Below are 21,818 nucleotides of genomic sequence, written 5' to 3' on the forward strand. Positions count from 1 at the left end.
ATGAAGCTTGGTAGTAAAGCAGGCCTGGGTTCAATCCCCAGTAACCAAAGTTCCTTAATCTACACAAACTTTCAAAATGCCTACATTAAAATATAAATAAAATTCACCCTGGCTTCAGGCAGGAAAAACAATGGAATTCACAAATTTATCTTTATTATTTCACATGACACACATTGTTCTAGCAAGTTCACAAACTACAGTCTGACCTGAAGATCAAATCTGGCCCAAGGCTTATTAATGCAAATAGTTTTGGGTTGTTTTTTTTTTTTTTTTAAAAAAAAACAACCACATCCACCAATTTATCTACTAGCTATGGCTACTTCATACAACATCATAATTAAATTGTTGTGAGAGACCAATAAAACTGTCAAAGTTTAAAATATTTACTACCTGTCCCTTATTGAAAAACTTTGCTGACCCTTGTTCTAGCTAATAATGGAATCTAAAAACCTATTGTGGTTCTTTATCATGTAGGTTTTTGCCTATTTAGTCAATCACAGTACGCTTTAAATCTTTGCATCTTGTCCCAGAACAACAGATCTTTTGCTTTTCTCTTGAGACTAGATTCTTTCTGAAGTATCTGGATCTCAAATGCCTCTTTTCAGCTTAACCTTATTCTCCTTCAACTTCCCTGAAGTTTTTAGGCGTCTCTCAAAAATGAATGAAGGAGGGTGAGGGACATGACCCAGCCTTATCCTAAAAATGATCACTACTCAAGTTCCAAATTTATGACATTCATGTTATCTCAAAGCAGAACAGGGATAGAATACATACAACCTCTATCCACTGACTGGATTTCTCTAATCCCAGTGTCCCTTACCTTGCCTTCCAAACCTTTCAGTGTGTAATTCAAACCTAACTCCTCATACCTCAACTGTAACTGCCTCAGAACTATCAGAAACTCTAAATGATCCCAATAGAATACTTTTTAAAAGCTGCTGTTAAACACAATTTCCACATTAATTTTTATTAACTGGCATCTTTACACAGTAGCATTCTGCTTAATGTAACATGAAGAATGTATTTGCCAAGATATTTCATGACAAACTACTAACTAGTATCAAAATTGTTAAAACACTAAAGAAATTAAACTGCTGTGGCATCAGAATATATGTGGTAGGTGGTTACTGAGAATTACCATTTTTATGAATTTGAAAAGATTAAGAAAATTTAAGTTTCTACTCTGTCAAAGAATATTTTACAAAAACATATTTTGACAGTATGAAGCATAAACACAAATATCAATAAACAACTGTGTACAAAATAATTTATTATAGCATTATCTAGGTTGGCATTATTTTACAGTGAGTTTTTCCACTCTCAGCAATTATGAATGTAAAGAAATGAGGGTAAAGGAAAATTATTTTAATTAGGACTGTTTCTCTAAGTAAAATCTCCCTTTTGAGTTTATATTTGCTTTAAGAAGTAATATTACAGATACATTTACATAGTTCTGAGACATACTGAGTAATTCCATTACTGTTTTCTATATAAGATACAACAAAAAGCTACCCACCCCCAAATACTGTTCAATAATGATTTAAGAATTAAGCTGATGATAGCTTAAATTCTCATTTTACTAAGAGATATAAAAATGCTCTTAACAGTTATTGCATTGCTGTAAGAGTAACAGTGCTTCATTTTTATTTGTATTCTACCCTATCATATTCCCTTGAATCAACACTTCTCACTTGTTAACACTCAAAGCAAACCCAGTCAAGAAAGTATAATTCTTGCATGTGGATCTTTAAGAGATAAGCAACAAATTTATCAGTGAATTTTCATGATTAAGAAACAAACTAATTTTCTTATTCTCAATCATCTACATAAAAGTGGAATATTCTTATTCAATTAAAAAGTTTAATTATATGAATATTAAAAACAAAATGGTAAATCATGAAAAGATGAAAAAAAGGGTAAATTATATTTTAAAGCAAACCTCAATATCTGCCAAGAGGAATTTCATATTTTAAAATATAGTTAACACTTTAAACCATCCCCCCCCCCCAAAAAAATGCAAGCAAATAAACAATAAAACAAACCAATAAGAAAGGGGATCAACCACAGATCCTGAGACCAGGATCTAAAGAAAATAATACAGGAAAATTATATATGAATCTAATAAGAAATTATCCTAAGTATGATAGAGAAATGACAGCAACTATCACAGTGCTGATGATTTGGGAACTGAAGAAACCTATACAACAAGTACTTTTAGGAGACGTTCGTGTAAACTGGAAGAGTTTGATAAAGAATAAAAGAAGCTTACAGAATACTCCATTTAAAAGTTCTATCCAAATATTTCTTTCATATCTATATTAAAATGCACCCTGAAAAAGAAACCCTGATGTGAATTCAGAATTGAGTCTGTTGGAGTCAACTTTCTATGAGATTTCAAATTTCGTTTGCCAAGACATCATAGTTAGCTGTATGGTTCTGTGCTGCACCGGGACTGTGGACTTCATTCACAGCAGGCAGGAAAGCAGGTGTAAAAGGAAACAGGTTATGACAGGCCATCCTATATTCTTCATACTGGGAATTACAGTTTCCAAAGCTGCCATCAAGCAGTGCCTCAGAAACCTTCATTAAAGTCTAATGAAACAAGGGGAAAATAAAATTATTTAAAGAAAAATTAAAAGCTAATAATAACTTTAATCAAAAGATGCAATTTATTAATTAAACCAAGAGAAAGACAAGGTCTCACTCTAAAATAACTTCTTACTACCTACAGTAAGTAATAACTTCTTACTACCTACAGTAAGTAATCCCCTCAAAAAAAGAATTTTTAAAACCAACTCTTCAAGGCCTTAGAAAAGGCAGTAAATCTAATACTTAAAAAAAAAAAAACTAAAACTGTGATAATTGAAAATAATAATGTACATTTAATGAGTGCTTACTGTATTTCAAACACTAAGTACCTTCATGCTTTGTTATACCAGTTAACTCTTATACTGACTCTGAGACAGGTAGAAGTCTACTTTCATTTTTAACTTCAAAATAAAGAAAAGAAAGCTAAAAAGATAACTTACATAAAGTCACACAGCTAATAATTAGTGAAGTTGAGATTTATATCAAGACATAACTCAAAAAACCTACTTAAGAATTTACATTGTAAAGACACATTTTGTTAGATAATTCAGCAACAATAAATCAGCCTATGAAAATTCTTACCTTTACATTTTTATCTTTTATAGTTTCATCCAGTCTAGTGGCTATAGCAATTGCTTTCTCTTGCCTTGACTTGTCCAGAAAATACATCATTTTAGCACCTGAAATTCCATGACATTTCAAGATGAGTAAACGCTAATAAGGCTTATATTTCAATCTGACTTATACTGACCAGCAACTTCAAACATGGTTTCAATTGTTAACCAAGTGGGGGCTGAAACTGACTCCCCAGCAGTTCAAATTGTGACATATCTTTAAAACCTTCAGTGACATCCCATTGAAAGCCTGGGAATACAATGAGAGTACTGATGACAAAACACAATGAATCAGAAATTTTTTCCTTCAAATTTCCTCTGCTCTTATTACAAAGAAATAAAAATTTTACCACAACAACACTGGTTTACTAACTTCCTCTCCTTTAGAGATTGTTATTCAAAATGTAAATTTAAAAAAAATGTATTCTGTGGCATCAATCACCCTTTCAGCCAAAAACATAAGAAGATGATACCCAAAACTAAAATTTATTGTCATATAGAGGAGTCTGGTTGGGGAAAGAGGGAAAATGTTTGCATACCCATTAATAAAATAATTTTTAATAACTATTTATAAATAAAATCCAATTTATATTTCTCCTGTAAATTACATGGTATACTTTCTATATTCATTTTTCTATTGAATTATTAATTTTACATTATTGTTGATTTATAACAGTTCTAGAGGGGTTTTTTCCTTTCTTTTTTGTCTGTTACCTATCTATTTTTTCCTCAACTGGTCTTTTTTCTTTCTTTATGATGTTTTACTTTTATATGGTGAAATTTTTCTCTTCCTTAGAATTTCATAAAGTGTTTAGAAAAGTATTTCCCACAATTAAAAAAGAAATGCTAACATCGATGTTCATAGCAGCACAATTCACAATAGCTAGACTGTGGAACCAACCTAGATGCCCTTCAATAGATGAATGGATAAAAAAAACGTGGCATTTATACACAATGGAGTATTACTCTGCACTAAAAAAATGACAAAATCATGGAATTTGCAGGGAAATGGATGGCATTAGAGCAGATTATGCTAAGTGAAGCTAGCCAAACCCTAAAAAACAAATGCCAAATGTCTTCTTTGACATAAGGAGAGTAACTAAGAACAGAACAGGGAGGAAGAGCATGAGAAGATGATTAACATTAAACAGGGACGAGAGGTGGGATGGAAAGGGAGAGAGAAGGGAAATTGCATGGAAATGGAAGGAGACCCTTATTGTTATACAAAATTACATATAAGAGGAAGTGAGGGGAAAGGGGAAAAAAACAAGGGGGAAAAATGAATTATAGTAGATGGGGTAGAGAGAGAAGATGGGAGGGGAGGGGAGGGGGGATAGTAGAGGATAGGAAAGGCAGCAGAATACAATAGACACTAGTATGGCAGTATGTAAAAACGGATTGTAACCGATGTGATTCTGCAATCTGTGTATGGGGTAAAAATGGGAGTTCATAACCCACTTGAATCAAATGTATGAAATATGATATGTCAAGAACTATATAATGTTTTGAACAACTAATAATAAAAAACAAAACAAAAAAAGAAATGCTAATATCCATTATACATCTTTTCTTGAAGAGAAATTCTCCTCTGCTCTTATTACAAAGAAATAAAAATTTTCAAGAATTTGTCTTTTCACAGATACCAGAAATAAGAAGCTTCTCTTTATCAAAAAAGCTTAAGTTAAAATATTTAACTATATGGCTTGTTGCATAATTATGTTACGACATATTGTCATCTTGTGAATGTAGCCTAAAATCCTTCCTATAACAGGACATAAATAAATCCTCAAGATAGAAAACACAGAAACCGATAAAATTTCAAGAAAAAATAAATTACTATAACCATAACACACAATGGTAACATTAGAACTTTCTTATGTACTTCCTTTCAGTTTTTTTGTCAAACGTATTTTTACATAATTGAGATTATATGTTCAATTCTGCATACACATTATAAAAGCATATACCACTGTTACTACAAACCCTTTGAATAAACATTACTTAAAATGATGTTCTAGGAAAACGCAGTATTTTGCTTTCTACCAAACTATCACTGTTTCCCCTATTACAGGACATTCACGACATTTGTTCCCATTCTTCTTTTCCCCATACTTACAAATAGTGTTTCATAACTATCTTGTACTTAAAAAGCTCTTTCTTGCTTTGATTTTCTAAAGTTATTTACAAAAGTGTGACTAATAAATCAAAATTCATAAGTAGGGCTGGGGTTGTGGCTCAGTGGCAGAGCGCCTGCCTTGCGACATGTGAGGCACTGGGTTCAATCCTCAGCACCACAAAAAAATAAACAAACAAAATAAGGATATTGTGTCCATGTATAACTATATATATATATATGTATGTATATGTGTGTGTGTGTGTGTATAAAGTCACAAGTAATGTGCAGCTCTTGATAACAATAACAAATTACTAAGTGGCTGGGCCAATTTTCACACAAAACAGCAAAATTTTAAGAGTGTTTCACTGGCCACATCCTCACCATATTCTCCTTTTTAACAAAAAAAAATTTCTACTACTCTGAAAGACACAATGGTATTGTGTTCATTTCTTTGTTTTCTGATAATCAGTGAGGTTAGATATCTTACCAAATGTTTGTTTTTTACCACATTCTTTTTTCCATAAACATGTTAACCATGACAGTTTCTGAATACAAACCTGAAAGCAGATGCTGAAGAGAGGTAGTGTTATGTTTGAGAAAATCCTCATTAAAATTTTCTAAATCCTTGTTGACAAATATTTTCTGCATTTCTTGAGATAAAACCTTGCTCACAATGTCTGGAAGATTACTATGATCAGACACTACAAAAACAAAAACATTTGATTTTTTTGTTTTTTATCTGTGCTTTGAAAAAAATCAGTTATAAAACCTTTGTATTTAGTGTTAAGTTTTATATATTTTATAAAGTAAAGTCACAAGTCAACATATCACTCCTTTGGAATATAAATAAATACATTCTGGCCTCAAAAACACTAATTTCTAGGGCTAGGGTTGTAGCTCAGTGGTAGAACACCTGCCTCACACACGTGAGGCCCTGGGTTCGATCCTCAGCACCACATAAAAATAAATAAATAAAAATAAAGATATTGTGTCCATCTACAACTTAAAAACATATTTCAAAACACACATTAATTTCTAGCATTTTTTCAGCTAGTTTAATTTATAGATATCTTCATTTAAATATGATAAGCATTACCTCTTTATTGTTTTTACATTATTTCAAGTTTCTTTAATATCCAGATAAATGGAAGACAGGTCATATTTGTTTCTCAATGAACATTACTTTTTTAAACTTACCAGATTTAGAAAACTTAATTAGACATTCATGTAACCAAGGGTTATTACTGTTGATAGCAAAAGCTCGTTTGACAGACTGCAGCATTAACAGAAACTTTCCTGTATCAGGAAAACAAAAATAGCATCAATATTTGTTTTTTTCTTCACTTTAACATTACTTAAACTCAATAACAAAATGTTAATTTTTTTTTTTATAACATTTGAAAGCAAAATTCAAAGTTGATTTGGGTTATCAAATACTCCAAAGGAAAGCTTGAAAAATCATGAAAAACTGCTTCAGGTAAATAATCTGTATTATTATTCAAACTCTTCTTGTTTGGATTTGATTATTATGTTCTAATATATATTATCCAGTAAGTTTTTATTTTGTTTTGATACTGGGGATTTAATCCAGGTGTGCTTTACCACTGAGCTATATCCCCAGCCCTTTTGTTTTTCATGTTGAAACAGGGTCTCACTAAGTTGCCTAGGACCTCAATAAATTGCTGAGGCTGGCCTTGCAATCCTTTTGTCTCAGCCTTCTTGTCTCAGCCTTTGGAGCCAGTGGGATTATAGGTGTGTACCACTGCACCTGGCCCCAGAAAATTTTGAATAGCAAAGGAAAAGGAGATAAACAGCCTTTGTAGAAGACCAAAATGGAACTCCTAAACAAAAATAGATATAACAAAGATTAAACTGAATACAGTCACCAATATAATTAAGGATTAAAAAATTGAACTCAAGACTAGGGGTGTGGCTCAGTGGTAGAGTGTGGAAGGCCCTAAGTTTGATCACTAGCACAGCAAAACAAAACAAACAAAAAAAACCCTTATTTATTACCTTTTCTAAAATATATTTCAAATGCTAATAGATGAGTGTCAATGTTATCAGCAACAAGATTCTTAAGAGGTATAAGGAATTTGATGGCTTCTTCTAATGGATTTTCTACCTATTTTAAGAAGCAGAAAGAAAAATTTTTATATTTAAGAACATCAATACAATTCAAATGACCCCTAAAATTTTACATTAATATACATCTAAAATAATTCGGTGTTTTTCATACAAATAAGCAAGAAAACATTTAAAAACTATTACCTACAAATTAACTCAGTGTGTAGTCAATAACTTCCAAAACAGATTTCATATACAGATGTGAAAAATTGTGCTCTATATGTGTAATAAAAATTGTAATGCAGAATCACTGTCATGTATTTAAAAACTAAAATTGATTTTAATAAATAACTTTCAAAACAGATACAAACTATATTGTTTCCATGACTATAAAACCAAGGTAACTTTATAAAGATTTTTTTAAAAGCCTAGTTAAAATTATTCCACAGACTAGGAAATGATATACCAAGTACTTACAGTTCCTTATATATACTATAAATACTTAAAGTAAGGAGACAAATATAACAACATTTTATAATTGAAAAAAATTAATGGCAAATTTTAAATACTTAATATTAGTTTTATATAATGGCTTCTGATTTATAGATTTAAACAAATTATGTTTATAACCAGAGCAGAACCAAACAGCATAAATTTTACCAAATAAAAGTAAGCTTATCTTACCCTTTCTAATTTTTCAGGTATAAGTTCTTCCTTAAGGCCACTAGTTTCTTCTTCTTCATCATCTCTTTTTTTCTTCTGACTTTTTGGCTGACGTTCCCTTTCTGCATGTTTTCTCTCTTCTTCTAATTTAGCCTTTTTCTGAGCTCTTCTCTGCTTGCTAAGCATTTTCTTCAATTCTTTAGTTGAAAGGTTTTCTGTAAATAGTCAATGAACAAAAATTTCTAAATGCTATATGAATATAGAAATGAAATCTTAGAAATTTGCTTCCCTATTGTTATTTTTCAAACATTCCTAGATATTAACATTCCAGTGAATAAAAAGTTGTTCAGATAGTCTTCTCACTAGCACCTTCATTCCTTTCTTCTTTGTAGTGCTGGGGACAGAGTCAAGATGCACTTTTACCACTGAGCTGTATTTCCAGCCCTTTTTACTTTTTATTTGCAGAAAGGATCTCACTAAGCTACCCAGACTGGTATTGAACTGGTGATCCTCCTACCTCAGCCTCCAAAGTAGCTGGGATTATAGGCATGAAACCAAAGTATCCTGCTCAGGCATTCTTTCTTTCAATAAAGTAGGTGCAAGAAATTTTAGGAATATGTATTTTTCCCTAAGTGGCTCAAATCTATTTTCAGTTATAATTTTAAAGAAAGCAACTCATAGATATTTCTATTTTTCCCAAACTGATCTTGCTGAAGATAAAAATAAGACTACAAATCATTTTATTAGGGTGACTGAGAAGCACCAGCTACAGAGTATCAACTCACTTTTTTTTTTTTTTTTTTNAAATTCCTTATACCTCTTAAGAATCTTGTTGCTGATAACATTGACACTCATCTATTAGCATTTGAAATATATTTTAGAAAAGGTAATAAATAAGGGTTTTTTTTGTAGATGGATACAACACAATGCCTTTATTTTTATGTGGTGCTGAGAATCGAACCCGGGTCCCGCCCATGCTAGGCGAGCACTCTACTGTTGAGCCATAAACCCAGCCCCTCACTCACTTTATGTATCAGTTATCTAATATTGTCCTTACATCCACTTGACGATACATTTTTTTTCTTAATTAACTGTTCTTTTAATTATACAAATATATTGGGAAGAATGAGATAATTAGATACACACACATACACACATTGTATACTAATCATACCTTAAACATGTGACAATACATTTTTCTAAGTACTTTATTTATGACATTCTGAAATTTGATGCTCCTTTCAAATCTTTTTAAAGCAAGTTCTTTTTCAGTTACCTGAATTTATTTCTTGTTGTTTGCTTTCATTGGTTAGAGGATTATCATATAATTTCAAGTATATTTCAATTGCTGATCTAGCAGCTTTGAAATAAAAGGCATGTCTTCTGAGAATATCTTCTAATCTCAAAAGGTCAACATAAGCACGAAGGGTCATCTTTCTCATGCAGTATGTATGGAAGTCAAATTGATCATCCGTTATCTCAAAAAAATGCTTAAAAACAAAACCACAAAATTATACCTTAGATTTATGTCAATAACTTCTGCCTTTTGAAAGAAAATTATTAAAAACCCAAAAAACAATTTTAAGAATCACAATTTCACTTGATTGCTTTCTCCCACTTTAACGTTATAAAGGAATTCAATTTGAAATTTCTCTTCCTAGAATTCATCCCCACTCCCTATAAATCATGTTTTAGGATGATACTCAGCTTCTATGCTAATAAGTCAAATGATCAGGTTATTGTTTAAAATCCAGATACTAGTACATATTGATATTTTAGTCTTAATAAAATATTTCTTTTGTATTCACTAAAAACCAACAAGACTGAGTTAAAGAGAACTCCAAATGAAGACTAAATATATATATCTAGGTTCAAACTAAATGTTACAAATCTAACTGCTCTACTCAATCCTGAGCTTAGGCAAGGCTTATTATCTCTATCCCCCTCTGTGGCACAAGGCCTAACACATAGCAGACATTCAATAAGCACAATATCTGCTAACTCTCAAGAGATAAGCTGCTTATCAGGCATGTGAACTTAAATGAGTCTTTTAATTCCCTAATTAATTCCCTTAATTATTTAATCTAGTAGGAATAAAGAAATCTACACAGCCAATTTCTTGAGGTTGCTAAAGGATCAAGAACCCTTTTTAAAGTTCACTCTCAATAGTAAAGTTATATACAGATCATTTTGGTTCTCTTACTCAATAAGTAACCACATCTACCCATGTTTCATTTTTTGGAAGTTCTTAATCTCAAGTCTACATATAAACAAGGATAGTAACTTCTTCCTAACGATAGAGCTCAAAGATTTTATTCAATTTTCCATGGCTCCCCAAAAGATTAAAAACTAATTCCTTCCAATGAAAAGAGAAAATTACTCACCTAGACCTACAAAACAATTTTATAGTTCTCTCTCCTGCATGCATTTCTACCTCTCATTCTTTCTTTCTTTCCCCACTTTAGCTTCTCTAAAATCATACAGAAAAGTAAATGATTCAAAACACCAATGTAAATCAAGTTGTTTATACTACTTCATGTTCCCTCCATCATGAGGGTCTAGTAACTTGCTGTGCAGGACATGTTAGTAATTATCCATAACCATTTTAGTCATCCAGGTAATTAGAAACACACTATACATATTACATTAAGTACCTGAGACTATAAGACAAGTATTCTAAGATAACAAGAATAGAGGTACAGTGTGGAGGACAAGAAATAGAAAGTAAACATTTCACATTAGTTTATACTTATTACTGAAAATTCATGCTTTAAGGGTGTTATTTTGAAAACTATTCATCCCAGCAATAAGAAAAATAAATTCATGATAATAATTCTAACTTGGTTTTACTGGTTTTTTAAATCAAAGGGTTACATATTTCAGAAAACTGTTAGTAGTTTTACTTAATGTAAGTTATATCTAACACCATTATAATACTGACTGAGGAAAAATGGCAGTACTAAAAGTCATGGAACACACAATGAGATGAAAAAACTTAAAAAGATTTCAGGGCATTTTTAAGCTGAGAAACATATAAAAAGGTAGATGACAAGCTTCAAGAAATATTCCTAGCAGCTTAAGTAGACATAGATTTTAGGGCGAGTCTTGGAGGGAACATATGAAATCACAAACATTTAAGCCGCCTCTTTATCAGTAACAGCCCATAGGCTGCCTCTCTCCAGTTAATGTCTTCCATAAACAGGGTAACAAGTTTATCCCAGTTTGCCAGGAAGCTTTTGCAGTTTTCCACTGAAAGCACTGTGTCTTGGAACCATTCACCCACTGGCAAATGTGAGTAGTCAATCACTATATAGAGTAAGCTAATGGTGGTAAAAAGAATACTGCTGGATTATATCAGAAAAAGCAGAATATCACATCTATAGCTTATTTATACTTTTGCTTTGGAAGAAAAGACAGTAGTGCAAAATATTATATAAAACAAATAAATTACCTTGAGTTGATCTTTTTTTGGAATATAGACACAGAAGTTACAAACATAGAACTGAGGACCTATATAGCCTCCCCTCAGTCTCCCTCAAAGGTTACAGCTTACAAAACACAGTTCAATATGAAAACAAGAAACTGACACTGGTACAATATGTGTATACAGTTCTATGTGAATTTTTATCATGTATAGACTCATAAAACCCTACCACAATCAGTAACTACTCCATCACCACAAAGTTTCCTTTGTACTATATCTTGGACTGATTTTTTTAGTCTCTAAATTTGTAAAACATAAACATTTGCTAGATAATGAAAACGGATGAAATTAGTTTCACTGCACTTCTAGGCCAAACACCAAGGGTATGATAAGGTCATCTATCAGCTCACTACAGAAAACTAGGATATCCAAACCTTAACATACAACTCATGCCCTGAACTCTTTCCCCTTCATCTTATATACTAGTATTCTTTCTCCCCTGCCCCCATTCTTTTTGGGGGGTTGCTGGCAGAAACTAATGAAACTGTCAAAATAGGCTTGAATCAAATTAAGTCAGCAAAGAATTAAGAGGTCATTCACAGCTTTAGAGTGTTTTACTTTAGGAGTTTTACATTGGGCCCTCTCTTTTAGCCCAGATTCTCCTGTCCATCACTTCTCAGCATTCCCAGATAAGACTATTAAGAGCTTATATGTAGAAAAGCAACCAAATCCTCTGGAGGGTTGTAGCTCAGTGGGAGACCACTTGCCTAGCATGTATGAGGCACTGGGTTTGATTCTCAGCACCACATATAAATAAGTAAAATAAAGGTCCGTTGACAACTCAAAAAATATTAAGGAAAAAATCCTCTTAAAAAGTAGTAACAACTAGAGGAATAAGCAACTTTCTTTTATAAAGAATCTGTCATTAGAAAACATGTGAAAAGACATAGACACAAACCCACATAAGTATGCTTATATGATACTAGACAAAGGTGCCAAAAACACACATTAGAGAAAAGATAGCCTTTAAATGATACCGGGAAAATTGGAAATCCATATATAGTAGAATGAAATTGAACCGCTATCTCTTACTCCACACAAAATTCAATTCAAAATGGATCAAAGACCTAGGAATTAGACAAGAAGCCCTGAAGCTGATAGAAGAAAACGTGGGCCCCATACTCCAACATGTCAGCTCAGGAACTGACTTCCTTAATAAGACTCCTAAAGAGCAAGAAATAAAATAAAATAAGTCAATAAATAAGATGGCATCAAATTAAAAAGCTTCTTTACAGCAAAGGAAACAATCAAAAATGTGAGGAGAGAGCCAAAAGAATGGGACAGAATATTTATCCTCCGCTTCTCAGACACGCCATTAATATCCAGGAGACACAAAGAACTCAAAACACTTAACACCAAAAATACAACCCAATCAATAATTAATCAATAAATGGTTGAAGCAACTAAATAGATACTTCTCAAAAAAAGAAATACAAATGATCAACAAATATATGAAAAAATGTTCAGCAAGTCTAGCAATTAGAGAAATACAAATTAAAACATTAGATTCATCTCACTCCAGACAGAATGACAATTATCAAGAATACAAGTAACAACAAATGTTGATAAAGATGTGGGGAAAGGGTACATTCATACATTGTTGGTGGGACTGAAAATTGGAAACCATTGAAAATTGTTGTTGAAAATTGCAACCATTCTGGAAAGCAGTATGAAGATTTCTCAAAAAACTAGGAATGGAATCACATATGACCCAGCTATCCCACTTCCCAGGAGATATCCAAAGGACTTAAAATCAGCATACTATACTGACACAGCCACATCAATGTTTATAGCCAAGCTATGGAGCCAACAGATGAATGGATTAAAAAATGTGTACGTATGTGTTTTGGAGTATTACTCAGCCATAAAGAAGAATGACTATGGCAACTGTGGTAAATGGATGGAACTGGAGACTATCATGCTAAGTGAAATAAGCCAGCCCCAAAAGTCAAAGGTAAAATGTTTTTTCTAATACACAGAAGCTAATCCAAAATAAGCAGGGCGGGAGTGTCAAAATATAAAAAGAATAGAAGCAATATTAGTGGAGTAGACAAAGGGAAATGAAGGGAAGGAAGGAGGGATGAAATAGGAAAAGACAATGGAATAAATCTGACCTAACTTTCCTATATACATATATGAATGTACCACAATGAATCTCACCATCATGTACATCTCTAAGACGCTATTTAAAAAAAAAAACAAACTATAATATCAGAAAGATCAGTAGAGCAGAGGGAAGGGAACCAGAAGGAGGGAGGAGAGAAGGGGAAGGGGAAATACTGGGGACTAAATTAGAACAAATTGTATTCATTATGTCAAAATGAATCCTATTATCAAGTATAACTAAGAGGAAGCAAACCACCCCCCCAAAAAAATAATAGAAGTCTTCAAAATCTATACTGCACAAGGCATTCTCAACACACAAAGAAGAATACAAGATGTTTTGCTTTCCAGGAGTATATCCCTTTTATGAGCTGTGTCCACCCGCCCACCCCTCCCCCCAATCATGTTGCATTCCCAACCCCCAGTACCTCAGAATGTAAAGGTATTTGGAGATAACTGTCAAATAATTAAATTAAAATGAGGTTCATTGGAGTTTTAAATTTAATCCAATTAAAAAAAAAAGAATGCATGTGTCAATTTGATAAAGATTAAGATGCAACAGGTTTTTATCTATCAGAAATCCTAGATCAAAGAATTAGAAATATATATATATTATTTGCCCTGTTTTGCATATTAATCAATACTGTAATAATGAGAACTCAATCATTATTTTAAAAGGAAAAGAAAGAAAACAATTCTTGAAAGGCAAAAATAGTTCAAATGCTTTTCTAAACACAAGTTCATCAAGGTTGTTTTGCTGGGTTACATAACCTTATATATACTCTTTAAAATCCTACTAGAAGGGCAAGATAAAGCCAGAAAAATCATTAAATAAACATTTCTAGAATTCTAATATTTCAAATTACATTACTAAAAACTCATAGCAATATATATCCTTGTTGAAAGTGCCTTCAATGGAAGAATTATTGAATACATTCTTTTTTTTTTTTAACTTAAATTATTATTATTTTTTTATTTGAAACAGGTCTCACTAAGTTGCACAGGCTGGCTGGAACTGTGGTTCTCCTGCCTCAGTCCCTAGTAGGTGGCATTACAAGTGTGTGCTACCACACCTGGCTTGAAAAAGTTTGGTTTCTGTTTGGTTTTTTGTTGTTTATTTGGCAGTACTGGGATTAAAACCAGGGTCCTGAGAATCCTAGTGTTCTACCACTGTACATTCCAACCCATTTTTTAAAATTTTATATTGAGCAGTTTCTTGCTAAATTGCCCAAGTTGGTCTCAACGTGCAATCTTCCTGAGGAGTTGGGATTACAGAAGTATGCAACCATGCCACACTTGAATGAATTCTTGAAGGCGAAATAAAGACTAGTCAGTCCTTATTCCACCTTGTTTCTCATTTACTTCTATTTTAAAGGTATATCGCAATTTTATTTTTTGAAAGATGTTCATTTCCTTATTAAATATTTAAAACCCAACCATAAAGTAACTTGCAGATATTTATAATAAATCTTTGAAATTTGTAATTACTTCTAAATCCTTTCAATAACATCATTAAGAATTTTCTTTTAGATTACATCAATTTTATTAGAAATTAGGCAGCATTAAGTTTTCAGTCAATAAATATTTAATGATCCTATTTGCACTAACCACACTTCTACATATAACCACATATGTAAAATACACATCACATATTAATTATAAGAGTTAAGTCATTTTTTTCCTCATTTTTAACTGATGTATTATAATTACATATAATGGTGGGATTTGTTGTTCATACATGCACATGATGTAACAATATAATTTGGCCAATATCATTCTCCATTATTTATTTATAGTATGGATATGTTCATTATAAAAGATTAGGTTACAGGTGAAAAAGTTGGCTCTTTTCTTATCTGTTTTTAGATCTTCCTATTTTCAAATGCCAACAGTAAACTCTGAAAAGACAGTTAAGTGTAGAGCAATTACAATTATGTAACATGACATAACCGTAATTAAGAGATGACATAAGTATAATTATGAAAGAGTGATTTCTGCCATGTTTCAACCTTTGGTAACCAAGAATTTCTTATAACTTTTTTCTTCAAAAATGTTTTCTACTAATTAAATCATTTATTGAGGAAGTTTACCGGATATTACAGAATTTTCATTCCATGCTACTTAACCAAAATCACTACAAATTAAGGAAAAATAATCCAAATAAAACACAGCAATAGAAGACCTACTTATATTCTAGCAATTCTCAAAAAACAGTAGAAAGAACAAAGCAATATAGGAATTCATAGGAGGAAAATGGGATTTAAATTTGAAATGTTCACAATTATAAATGATCCTAAGGATATTCAAATTTCACTTAAACAGAAAATTTGGTAGGTTCCTAGTTACAGTTTTGTGAAATTACTAATCCATAAATGCCTAACAGCCTCTTCTTTCAGAAAACAATTTACTTCTCTCTGAAAATGTCCTGGTTAATAAAAATGTAGCTTTCCTTAATAACAAACAGGACACTTTTAAAATGAGGACATCTTAAGGAGTGCCTAAACATAGTTTTATAGAAATGAGGCCTAATTTAAACTAAAATGCCTGGCTACTTCACATATCTTTCAAGTGTTTTTACATTTTTCAAGGAGAAAATGAGAAAGATTTTCCCTAGAGATATAGCCATCAAGGTTTAAAAGCGCAGGAAAAACAAACAAAAAAACCCCAAAATAACAGTATTTGTATAAAGCCTCTGGTATAATCCTAGTCCGATTCCCATCAAAAGCCACCCCTTAAGATACAGCCTTCCTTTTGGGTAACAGCAGAAATTTCACATGGGAAGAAGGCCAAAGTGACTGCCATGGTGCAGACATCAGGCTCACCTGACTACGATGCCTGTGGTTTTATACTGCGTCAGCAGGGGAAGAGTGGAAGAGTGGTGCCGAGCGCCCCCACAACTGAGGGCTGCTGAGGACTGCCTCAGGGGTGCGTTTGCGGCTCTTTTCCTCCTGTGGTCCATGTGGAAGGAGAGTGCTTCAGAGATGACAAAGAACAGGAAAACAAAAATTCACACAAAGGAAAAGAAAAGTCCCCTCTCTAAGGCACATCACACACACAATTCTAAAAGCAAGTAATAAAATAAGCCTGCAAACCGGCCATAGATTGCTGTACAGAGTACTGAACGCAAGAACAAATGTCCTGGGAAGACGAACTGGAGAGAGGCTGACTGCGGACCAGATCCTGACATTTAAAAGGGAAAAGAAGTTGCCATCAACTGTGTGTCCTCATAGGCTAGTGACGAAAATCAAAAAATGGCCCGATTAGGAAATAGAAATTTTGACCTATGTTAATAATAGCAATGATAATTTATTAATTTCTCTTCTTCCTTGACAAAAAAATTTAGACATGTCAAAGGCATAACCATTTCAGGATCAAAAAAAGGAATCATTTTTCACAACTTCTGAATGTTTGGAATATTAAAGATTGAGAACTGTTTTCACAATGAAGCTGAAGTAGAAGAGGCAGATGATCACATGTAGAAATCTACCTGCTTTTCTTGCCACCTGACAGGAGAAAACTGAGGTCAAAATTGTAACAACTTACCCTCTCTACTTCATGGCATTTTTTCAAGGCATCCCCACATCTCTTTAGTCGCTGATAAGCTGAAATGCATTCTGTCTGAAACCACATACACTGCATTTCATTTAGATTTTCCATAGCAGATGTTCCTTCCTGAAATGGAAGCATTGATAACTATAGGGGACAAGCAATAACAGAACCTGAAATTCTCATTTTTTTAAACTATGGCTACAAGTATCATTAAGACAATAGTAGCAATTAGAAAACATATTAAATGTGCTTCCAAAGGCTCCTATTGGTTTTAAATTATATAATGTCTTATTTTTTCAGTTTTGTTTGGGTATTCAATACTTTGCTTTATAAAAAATTCTAGATCACTAAAGTTTAGCATTTAAATGCCAAGCTTTTATTTAAACTGTTTAAGGCAATCCTAAAGTTTTACCTATCTTCTGCCTTTCTTTTTCTTTTTTTCCTGTTATTTAATCCTTCCCTGCTAACTCAAGATGACTATTATACATATGAAAATTGTTGAATATCTTAGTAATAGTTGCAATGAAGCTTTTCAGTTTCCCAATCTCCTTCCTCCAAGTTAGGCTGCTACATGTTGTCTCTCTCTGTCCCTGCATATCTGCTTCTAACAGCACTGTCTCTTCTCTGCAGTGTACAAACAAAACTAACCAAATTCGTTAACAATATTTGTTAATTCAGTTAGGCTTGCACATGTTCATAATCCCAGCAACTCAGGAGGCTGAGGCTATTGAATCACAAGTTCAAGGCAAACCTCAGCGAGTTAACAAGACCCTATCTCAAAATAAAAAATTAAAAGGTTTAGGATATTGCTTGGTGGTAGAGCACACCTAGGTACAACCCCTAGTACTGGAATGAAGAAAAGAAGGAAGGAGAAAGGAAGATAATTTGTTAATTCAGGCTCAGTAGTAATTCTGAGAGAAGTATCAGACATGAAATACCTAGTTTCAGTGCCAAAGCACTGGGATTTTGTCAATTCAGAAGAATATATCTGAATTTGATTTGACGTTTTTGGTACTATGGGTTGAACCCAGGACCTCATACATGCTAGGTAAGCACTCTACCACTGCACTACACTCCCCAGGTCTTTTATTACTTTATCCTGAGGCAGGGTCTCAACTAAAGCTGCTCAGGCTGGCCTCAAACTTGTGATTCTCCTGCCTCAGTCTCCAAAGTAGCTAAAATGAGAGGCATGTGCCACTGTGCCTAACTAGAAGAGATTTACTTTAAATACATGTGCATGACCCCAGGAAAGATGGCAAAGGTGCAAACAAAAATAATTTCAGTCTTCAGTTCTTTTAAACCCCATTTCAGGTTATCAGTTCAATTCTTATGATTCATTAAAAGTCTCAAAACTGTGAATAGAATTATAGATATATTTTATTTCTTCTTTTTGACTGTGTATATTTTCCTTTTCTTGATGATTGCATGTTTTTATAAGAAAAATGCATTACTTTCACTTCAAAAAGTTCACCAAAAAGAATTACCAAACACGCATGAGCAATTCTCTACAATTCTAAACTGTGAAAAAATCTTTTAAGAAGGAATTAAGAAAACTTCACCCATTCATTAGCAAGCAAATATAAGCTAATTATTCAGGGTCATTAGCAATACCCTTCCCCTGGCTCAATGTGTTATCCACTACACGTTATAGATTCACCTAACCAATGAGTCAACATCAATAAACTGAACAAGCTCTCTGTATAGCTAGACAATTTGTCCAAAGTGGATGACCAGAGGCAATTATGTTAAGAAAGGTCAGCAACAGGTTTGGTGACTACTATCCTTAACCAATTCCTTTCAACCTTCTTTCTCATTCTCCTATGCCTATGAAGACATATCATGGTTGTTGTTATTTTTTAAGTCCCTAGACTTATTTAACTTAAGTTTTATATACTAATTTTTAACTGTATTGTACTTATAATTCCTACCTTGGACTTTCAGGTGGTACTTTTCTCTAAACATACAAATGCTTTTATGGCTATTCATTGTATTTTCTTCTAATCTTTACACCAGTGTGTAGTGGAAAGTTCACTTAAGAGCTTGAGTCCTAGCACTATTTATGTTGTGACCAAACATGTTTCAAGTATTCTCTTCAGAACTTCAATTACCTTGCTGTAAAGTGTCAGGCACCTGAGTAAGTGCTATATGGATATAAATGTTGCCGTTTTTCTAATTTTACTTTCTCTCCTAATACATATCTTACTTGCTATTCCTCTCTCCAACATGACTTGTCCTTGTACCTGCTATCAATGCTATGGCATCTTGAGTTTTAGAAACACTAGTTATTGTAGTTTCTGCTACACCACTATTGCTGATTTGACATATAACAGAAGTTTTAAAATCAAAGACATTTGAAATAGAATCCTCACTCCAAATGAATAATTAGCTGTGTTGACAGTCAGTGTGATACTTGATCTCTCTAAACATTTTCTTTACTGTAATATAGGATTAAATGAGATCATGTATACAAAGTACTTAACTCAGTAGTTAAAAGAATATTAAAGCTACTTTTACATTTCCCTTTACAAATGGTAAACAAATTATTAGCATTACTGTAAATATTGGATGTTAGGCTAGGTTATATGAACAAAGATTCTTTTTATAAGAAACAAATGATAAATGTTCTATAGGTATACACTTTAGTAAAAATGAGAGAAAAGGAGGCAGATAAAGTGAGGACATAAGTACATATGTGAATGTATGTGTCTGTGTGTGTGTAAAAATCATTTGTCAATATCTAGTAATTTCAGACTTCAGCGTAGTTAATGGGTACAAATGCTACTTATTGTTATAATTTGCATTTGTTGATGGCTGGTGAAGTCATCTTTTTTGGCCATTCTATTTTCTACCTCTTTGAACTAATTACTCATATACTTTACCCAAATTCATAGTGTTTTTTTCTTTTTCTTTCTGAGTTTTTATTTTTATGATATAGTTCCATGACATCATTTTTCCAAGTAGTTTAATTTTTACAACAGAAGATCAAGCTATTCTGTACTCCTAAATTATATGAGATTATTTCTTAAACATATAGACAAAATTAGAACCTAGTTAACATTTAATGAAATTATAACATTTAGGTGGTATACTGGTGCTGCTATATCTGTGATACCTTAGCATCACAGGTCACAGCATTAACTTATTTTCATCCTAAGAATATACTGACAAACACCAACACTAAAACCTTTCAATTTTGTACATAATGTGATTTCAATTTTATACATAATATGATTATCTGGAGATACAAGTTATTTATTCCAAATGGAAATCAAACTTACCAAACATGGTTCCCTCATTATTCTCAATATCACATTTAATGTGCACTGGGCAATTATTTCAGTGAATTCTTTGGAGTTCTTTATAACACTTTGCCATTCTTCAATTTTCCCTGTTTATTTTCTCATTTTGCTTATAGTTATTTTTTGTTACAACATTTAAAATTTAATATAGTCAAGAATATCAATTTTACGCTTTTGGTATTTTAAGAAATGCTCCAGAGTGATTGTATTTGATCAGTGCACACAGAATGCATATATGGAGGTAGTATACTGTACACCATTAATATGCACAATTATTACTTGTTAACATAAGTAAATAAATAGATCTAATCCTCCTTGCTCCTTTTAAAGAATGAAAAAGAAAACACTTCCTACTTAAAGCATAAAGAATATTTCTTTAGTCTAAAGACAGACTCCTATATTTTCTTCCAAAAGTTTGAAAGATTTGTTTTCCTTATTTAGATCTTTAATCCACTGGAATTAATCTGTGTGCAATATAAGACAGGGATGTCATTTAATTTTTTTTCAACATAGGTAACTAAATGCTCCAGCATTATCTTTTCATCTACAATTTTAAAACTACTTCTGGCTAAAACAGGTTTCCAAATACATGTGAATCTGTTTCTGGGCTTTCTGTTTTTTAATCTACTTATCTTGTTACTATAAACATATAATACTTTCATAACTTAAAATAAAGTCTACATAGGGGATTGGGGTTATAGCTTAAAAGTATAGTGCTTGCCCAACATGAGCAAGGCCTTGGATTTGATCCCTGGCACTGCAAAAATAAATAATAATAATAAAATCTATATAGAAAAGAGTATGAAAGGATAGAGAAGCAAACAAAGGAATGGACATTGAGCTCAACTTTTGGTGGTAAAGGGGAGAGATCAGTAACTGAACCCAGGGCCTTGCACATGCTAGGCACACACTCTATCACTGAGCTACATCCCCAGCCCAAGCCCAACAATTTGAGAGAACTTAAATTCCTGAATGTAACAGAGACTAGTAGTGCACAAAAATTAGTTTCACAGGGACTGGGATATAGCTTAGTTGGTAGAGTGTTTGCCTCGCATGCACAAGGCCCTGGGTTCAATCCCCGCACCAAAGGAGAAAAAAAAAATAGTTTCACAGAGAATGGACTCTCTGAGCAGTTCTGAAGCTAGACAATGAAAGAGAATTAAAAAGCAGTCACAAATTACTAGGGAGACAAAGAACTTGAGATATAAACCAAGTTTTACACATTCAAGAGTATAATATATTGTCTGTATTTTTAAAGGGTATTTTTAATCTTGCTATTGCTTTTTAACCATCCCCTGCCAGAAACACATAGAAACTTACAACCACGTGCCATA

General features: G+C 32.6%; 1 protein-coding gene across 6 annotated transcripts in view; it reads right to left on the minus strand.

The window, feature by feature from the left end:
• Positions 1 to 1,253: 1,253 nt before the first annotated feature.
• Positions 1,254 to 21,818, minus strand: part of Naa16 (N-alpha-acetyltransferase 16, NatA auxiliary subunit) — a 55,579-nt gene continuing 35,014 nt past the window's right edge. For 3 of the 6 annotated variants that reach the window (XM_048800978.1, XM_015484331.2, XM_048800977.1), the window contains 8 exons: positions 17,180 to 17,308; positions 9,326 to 9,539; positions 8,071 to 8,264; positions 7,336 to 7,444; positions 6,517 to 6,615; positions 5,877 to 6,020; positions 3,172 to 3,269; positions 1,254 to 2,592 (listed from right to left, as the gene is read on the minus strand). In XM_048800978.1, coding sequence (XP_048656935.1) covers positions 2,395 to 2,592; positions 3,172 to 3,269; positions 5,877 to 6,020; positions 6,517 to 6,615; positions 7,336 to 7,444; positions 8,071 to 8,264; positions 9,326 to 9,539; positions 17,180 to 17,308 — 1,185 coding nt within the window. In that variant the 3' untranslated portion in view covers positions 1,254 to 2,394. Of the gene's footprint in view, positions 2,593 to 3,171; positions 3,270 to 5,876; positions 6,021 to 6,516; positions 6,616 to 7,335; positions 7,445 to 8,070; positions 8,265 to 9,325; positions 9,540 to 16,458; positions 16,610 to 17,179; positions 17,309 to 21,818 lie in introns of those variants that run through there. The other 3 variants (XM_048800976.1, XR_001503392.2, XR_007346819.1) reach the window with 3 other exon arrangements.

The sequence above is a fragment of the Marmota marmota genome, unplaced genomic scaffold (assembly GCF_001458135.2).
Source record: "Marmota marmota marmota unplaced genomic scaffold, marMar, whole genome shotgun sequence".
NCBI classification, from domain to species: Eukaryota; Metazoa; Chordata; class Mammalia; order Rodentia; family Sciuridae; genus Marmota; species Marmota marmota.